The 7044-nt window shown below is 48.7% G+C and overlaps 1 protein-coding gene across 6 annotated transcripts in view; it reads right to left on the reverse strand.

Annotated features, from left to right (window-relative positions):
• The window catches only part of Rnf10 (ring finger protein 10), a 28206-nt gene extending 21633 nt beyond the window's left edge, over positions 1-6573 (reverse strand). For 4 of the 6 annotated variants that reach the window (XM_021222603.2, XM_021222602.2, XM_021222601.2 and 1 more), the window contains exon 1: positions 5926-6573. In XM_021222603.2, the coding sequence (XP_021078262.1) occupies positions 5926-6085 (160 nt within the window). In that variant the 5' untranslated portion in view covers positions 6086-6573. The remainder of the gene's footprint in view (positions 1-5925) is intronic. The other 2 variants (XM_029533545.1, XM_029533543.1) reach the window with 1 other exon arrangement.
• Between the last annotated feature and the right edge of the window lie 471 nt (positions 6574-7044).

A 7044-nucleotide genomic window follows, 5' to 3' on the forward strand; every position in this document is an offset into this window, starting at 1 on the left:
ACACACACACACACACACACCACACACACACACAGACACACACAGACACACACAGACATATGGAGCTGAAAGGATGGGTCAACAGTTAAGAGTACTTCTTGCCCTTCCAGGGGACTCAGGTTTGGTTCCTAGCACTTACAAGTAGATCACAACCATCTCTAACATCAGTTCCAGAACACACTCACACACATAAATCGGCACACCATAAAATCGGATGCAGACAACAAACTGGACGCAGTAGCACACACCTGCCATCTCCAAACTTGAGAAATGGAGAATCACACGTTTCATGGCAGCCTGGGCTAGAGTATGACACCTTGTCTCAAAATACACACAAGCACACACTAAAAGAAACACACCTGAAAGAAAACATACCCAGGCCAGGCAGTGATGGCTCACACTTTAAACTCAGCACTTGGGAGGCAGAGGGTGATGGATCTCCTGACACTCTACATGGAGTTCCTGCCATGTAGATGCTAGGACTTAAACCTGCATCCATTGGAAGAGTAACTTAATTTTAGAGCCCACTCTCTCCAGCCTCAGAATAAAAAAGAAAAGAAAAAGGAGGAAAAAAAGCAAAGAAAGGAAGAGAGAAAACACATTCCCCAAATCTTGTTATCTGAAGCTGACAGACCATGACTCTTAACGGTGGCTCTCAAGAGATATGTGACCATCAAGTGTAGTTTAGTGGAAGCGTCTGCCTAACACACAGGGCCTGGGCTTGATCTCCAGCACATAAAGGAGGGCCTGGGATCCCACTTAGGAGAGACCCCTCTTGGCTGTGCAGATCTGGATGACGTGAGTTCTACACTGACAGACTGAAGAGGAAGCAGCACTCAGAGCAACTGGTGGTTTCTTCACTTTTATTACCACACTCTTGGGGAAACCCGCTGTAATGGACAGTGAACTGAGTATTTCTAAATCACATTACAACAACTGACCACATAGGGATTTATGATTTCAGGCCCTAAAAAAAAAAAAAAAAAAAATCACCTCCCTTCTCTCTTGGTCTTCCAAACACCTCACAGTCTGAAGGGAGACATCGCAAGTGAGAAACCAACCGGCTCTTATCTCCAAACCCAGCCAGCACACAGCTGAGGATTGATTGGACTGTCCTGCCTGGGACCCAAAGATAAAATTTACAGTGCTATTTTTGAAGTGTTTTGTAGCCAACTTGCCAAGACAGGGTAGTGAACAACCAGGGAGAGGCTGCCCTCCTCTCCCAGGAGAAACAAGAGGACCCACATCAGATTTGGGAAAATAAGTCAAGTTCCTAGAAGAACTTTATGATTTTATTTATCTCCTCCATTTTTTTTTGTTTTCATTTTTATAATTTTGTTTCTGGCCCACTCTTAAATCTCAGAATGGCGGTTCCCAGTTCCAGTTGTGCATCAGGGTCACTTCCAGGGCTCTAAGATTACGAATGCTGCCAAGGTTGCAGTTCTCAGGAGGTTGAGGACAGGAGAACACAGATGAGAACTCAAGCACAGCCTGGACTAAGTAGCAAGTTCAAGGGCAGCTTAAACTATGCAGCAAGGCAAAGTCTAAGAAATTAACTACAAAGAGAGGTGGGAGAGGGAGGTCAAGCAAGCAAGCTGGGCCTGGTAGCACAGGTCTGGGATGTCAGTCAGTCACTCAGGAGGCCATTGCCATGAGGTCACAAGCCCAAGGCTGCCTGCTTGGCTACAAACTCAGTTTAAGCCAATCCCAGCTAATGCTCAAATGATAATTTTTAAAAGAGGCTGGAGACACAGCTCAGTCGTCAAGTCCCTGCCTAACTTACACCAGGCTCAGAACCCAGTGTCAAAAATAAATAATAGATAATAGAGCTAGAGCTAGCTCAGGAGTTAAGAATCCCTGATTTTCCTTTTCCAGAGGACTCACACTTGGTCCACATGATCATCTGTAACTGTACAGGAACTCAGGTGGCAGCACTCACAGAACACTGGGTGTCCAGCACAACCTTTAACCCTAGCTGTGAGGGGATGGCAACATTCAAGTCTGATTACCCAGTAACCCAGCTTCTGATCCCAGATGACAGGAACAAAGTCAGCACAGTGTCTCACACTGCCAACCTCAAAATAACTGCTTCATAATACCCGACCTTCCCTTAACCTCTGTGGCAGCGCCTTCCGCCACAGGAGGAGGAACAAGAGCAGGGTTCCTGGACAGGGACTACAGCTGGCCTGTCTTGTCTATAAATATTTACTTTCTCTGTTCTCTCTCTATGGCATCCCCTGGTCCCTACATTTCTTCTTTCCTCTGGGCTGTATTGTTGGGACAGTCTCTTGGTAAACTCTTCTAACAGTCTTAGCCCTGCTGGTAGAAAGCTGTAGAAATAGAGCCAGAAAAGGGATGTTTTGTTAAGTATTTGAGGCAATTAGCCAAGGCTGTGGACTGAAAGATCAAGGAACTCCTGGTAGTTAGATTTATCTATCAGCATACCAGTGAAGAGCAAATGTAAGCCAGCCACAGGAAACAAACATATCAAATATATTCATGCAGTTAGAAAGCGAAGGACCACTCACAAACTTCCACAGCTTACAGATGCCAAGGGAGAAAGAGGCTAAGCCAGTGGTAGTGATACACACCTACAGCTCCAGCACAGGGCCTCAGGAACCTCAAGGCAGAATTTGGTTCTAGAGACATGACACTGCCTCCAGAAACCAAACACATTTTGTGGGTCTTTCCTCGTGTTGGCATCTTCATTCCACATACCATTCTTCCGACTCAGGACTCTGAAATACTCCTGACGCTACTCAGTGCCCGCTGTACATCTCAGTCACATCTCTTTCTCTAGCAGCCCTCTCGACGGCAATGCTTCCTCGTGTTGCTGGCAACAGGGCCATACTATGCGGCCAGGAAGCCCTGGGACTGCTCAGTGGCCAGGGTAGCATCAAACCCATGGTCATCTGCTTTGGTCAATGAGTGCTGGGATTACAGGCTGTGCCCACACACTCCGTGGCTTCATTTAGTTTCTTTTTAGTTTTCTAGACAAGGTTTCTCTGCATATCCCTAGCTCTGTAGACCAGGCTGGCCTCAAACTCAGAGATCTGCCTGCTTGGCCTCCCAAGTGCTGGGATTAAAGGTGTGGACCACCATGCCTGGGTTATTTTATTTTTTATGTGTATGGGTGCTTTGCTTGCAAGTTTGACTGCACACCACATGTACGTTTATGACTGTGAAGGCGAAGACAGTGTCAAATTCCACAGCACTGTGGAGCTGGGGACTAAACCCAAGCCTTCTGTAGGAGCAACAAGTACCCACTGAGCTACCTCTCTAGCCCCTGCTTCATTCATAGTTCTGTGATTGTTTTATTAGGGTTCTGATGTGTTTCTTAGGATCAATGCCAAGCCCTGAGATGGTGCCTGTCTACAGTTCCAGCTGGTCAAGGGGCCTGCCACCAAGCCTGACCACCTCCCAAAATAACACATGTAGGGAAAAATAGGTTAAAGAAAAGGTCAGTCGGGAATGTGGTAAAAAGCCTTAATCACATCAGTTCTCTTTTTTTTTTTTTTTGGTTTTTCGAGACAGTTTTTCTCTGTGTAGCCCCGGCTGTCCTGGAACTCACTCTGTAGACCAGGCTGGCCTCTAACTCAGAAATCCGCCTGCCTCTGCCTCCCGAGTGCTGGGATTAAAGGCGTGCGCCACCACGCCCGGCATCAGTTCTCTTTTAAATGTATCATCATCCTATGTGTGCAGGATGTGTACAGGTGGAAGGGCGTGAAGTCAGGCCTTTCTTCCTCCTCTCAGAGGGCATGTAAAGTGAAACACCTACCCTAACTGCTAAGCCATCCTACCTCACTGAATCCTCCTACCTTCTCTTATGTTGTCTGGTAAGTCACAAGCTTTGGCCTACTGCTCACTGAACAATAAACAAAGCATTTATTGCAGCTGACTCATGCAAGAATGTATTTTATTGACTTAAGGAGGGCCCTAAAAACTTTGGAAGTTGTGAATTCTTGGAGAACCAAAGCTTCTTGGCCTGACCTCTACAAGCAAGGCTGAAGGCCTCAGTCACTTTGAGAGACACTCAGACCTCTCTCCAACAGCAGCCAGGATTTACAATAAACCGCAACGTGCAAAGCTCCAGGGTTACTTCACACAGGTCCCGGCTAAGTCACACTAGTACCCACTTCGGCAGTAAAGCACTGGCATAGCACAGTGACAACTGGTCTCTACCCACACTGCACAGGCAATTTCTACAAGTCCTCAGGTATACCTGGTAATGGAGTTTGTCATACCCTGCAGATAAACTCTCAGTAAGCCTTATAACTGTAGTGCTTTTTTTTTTTTAATGCTCTTAATTTGAGGGGGATGGAGGGGATGCTAAGGATCAAACCCAGGGCCTTGCATATTCTAGGCATGGTATCTACCACTGACCCATACCATCCAGCTCTTTGAATCTTAAGACTGTCAGCTCAAAGTTCTCCATCTGTTACACATGCTCGCTCTCACAAAAACACACTGCTGAATCCAAATAAAGTTTCTTGCACATACATCTTGGCACTAATTACATCCCACTCCCAGCATTACTAAGTCTCCTGGAGTTCTTTGTGTAGGGTGTGCTCTTCCGGGAGGACCCCCTCTCCCACTCAGCTTTACTAGGTCTCCCTGAGTTCTCTGTGTAGGGTTCAAGCTTCCTAGGCTCCTCCCCATGTTCAGGTTCACTGATATAGATATACATAGCCCTCATACACGTTTGCTGACATGTATATACACACGCATGCACACATGTGAAAGGAGGACATGAAGGAGATGAGCTGAAGGTTACACAGGAAGCTTTGAAGGGAGGAAAGGGAAGGAGAAACATTGTAATTAAACCACAGTCTGAAACTTGGCTGTGTCTGAGATTGTGGAGGGCTTGGGAGGCAGAGGCAAGTGGATCTCTGGGTTCTAGGCCAGCCTTGTCTATAGAGTGAGTTCCAGGCCAGCCAAGGATACAAGAAACCCCGTCTCAAAAAAAAAAAAAAAAAAAAAACCCAAAAGATTGAAGAAAAAAATCACTATCCAAAAATACTGCCAACATGGTAAAAGTTTAAAAGAGATTTGTACACAGCTGACAAAAGATGGAGAAAGCTGGACTCGGGATTCTGCCATCTCCTAAACCACAGCCTAGTTTATTCTCTGCAGTGGAACAACTCCTGGCTGGGCAGGATAAACAATTAGAGTAGTGATATCACATCTAAAAGCCTACCCGTGTGCTTTGTGCATAATCAGTAAGTAGTAGCTATTATTATGTTATAGTAATACTAAGCAGCCTGACTACACACATCACTCATACACACACACCCTGTGAAAGCCAAACCCCCTATAACCTACCGCACACAAACAGGCATAATATTTAGGCAAAAAGTTGTCTAGTATTCTAAGCGCTTAGCTCATTTACTTAACAGTGTGTATTAGCAAACTCAAGGACTGAACCTAAAAGAACTGAATGCGGGGTCTGCATGCTTTACACTCAGGCCGAGCAACGAGCAACGCCATCCCAACATGAGTCCTCTTAAAACAGAGGAGCAGACCCGCTGACAGATTTAAGTCTGAAAATCCTCTGGCCTCACCCTCTCTTATTCAAACTTGAATGCCACCCAAAACTAATCCGACAGGAGAATTGAAAACAGAGTCAATTGTTTTAAGAGCCTGGACCGACGATGAGTCACACAAAACCAGGTCTTGAGGCCTGCTGTGAGGTGCTTTGCCACCTGGATGACCTTAACCCTTGCCAAAATCTCAGATATTCCTCATCTGCAAAATGGGGCTAAGAATAGCGCCTACTTCAGCCAGCTGTTCTGAATATGAATGCAAGGGCCCAAATTAACCACGCAGCGCAGATCGGCTTCACCGTAAACACTGGATATGTCAGGGCAAGAGGGAGGTGGGTCGTTTGTCTCCCCCAAGTGACCCGGCAGACCCGCCGGCTCTTACCGCTCTTGGGTTTAGACTCGCCGGCCGGCCCCGCCGAGGCGGAGCGGGGCGGCTGTTGCCCTTTGCTGCTGCCCGAGGAGGCGGAGGAGCTGTTGGAGCCGCTGTTCTTGTCCATGTCGGAGGCGGTGGTGGCGGCGGCGCTGGGGGAGCTCTGCGGCATCAAAGGGGGCCTCGGCGGCGGCGACGGCGGTCGGAGCGGAGCGGGCGCGGCGGAGACCCAGGCTCATGGCGTTCAGGGCCGGCGGGGGTCGGCGGCGGCAGCGGTTCTCGGCCTTCATGGCGACATTTTTCCTCGTTTCCTTCCTCAGCTTCTCAAAATGGAAGGAGAAGCGGCAAGGTGGGGCTGTGGGGCCCAGAGGCGGCGGTGACCGAAGAGGAGGAGGAGGAGGACGAGGACGAGGAGGAGGAGGAGGCCGGGGCTCGGAGGTCCGGGCCGGGCCTGGCGGGGCGGAGGCTGCGGGGGAAGGGGAGGCGCGGGAGGGTCGCGAGCCCCGCCGGCCGGCCGGACGCGCTCTCCCGCCGCGGGGCAGGAGAGAGGGCTGGTTGTCTCGGTGCCGGGGACCGGCGTCTCCGACACAGCGACCGACACTCGCCTCTGGGCCGAGGCCGAGCTGCTCCGGGAATGGCGACGAGTCGCCAAACAGCATCTCCAAGAACCCGGATGGACTATTTATATAGTGGCCAGGCGGGCGTGGTGTGTTCTGGGAAGTGTAGTTTTTCATCTACATCCGGGTCCTAGGGGAGGGACCGCTTGTGCCTGCCAAGGCTTTTTTTTTCCTCTCTTCCCTGTCCCAGGTTTCTTCTTTCCTTCCCGCCTCACTCCGGGGTTCCTTCTTTTTGAGACGATGTTTCATTATGTAGTCCTAACTGGACCAGAACTCTTTATGTGCAACAGTCTGGCTTCCAATTCACAGATCTATTGATCTCTGCCTCGCCAGTGCTGGGTTTTTGTTTTTGTTTTTTTAAAACAGATGTGTGGATGTCAGGCCTCCTATGATACCAAGCAGACACGTGGTACACAGACATACTTACATATAGACAAAACACCCATATACTAAATTTTTTAAGAAACCAGGTGGAGTGTGATGGCCCGCCTGCAACTCCAGTGCACAGGCGACA

The sequence above is a fragment of the Mus pahari genome, chromosome 23 (genome assembly GCF_900095145.1).
Source record: "Mus pahari chromosome 23, PAHARI_EIJ_v1.1, whole genome shotgun sequence".
Classification (NCBI taxonomy): Eukaryota; Metazoa; Chordata; class Mammalia; order Rodentia; family Muridae; genus Mus; species Mus pahari.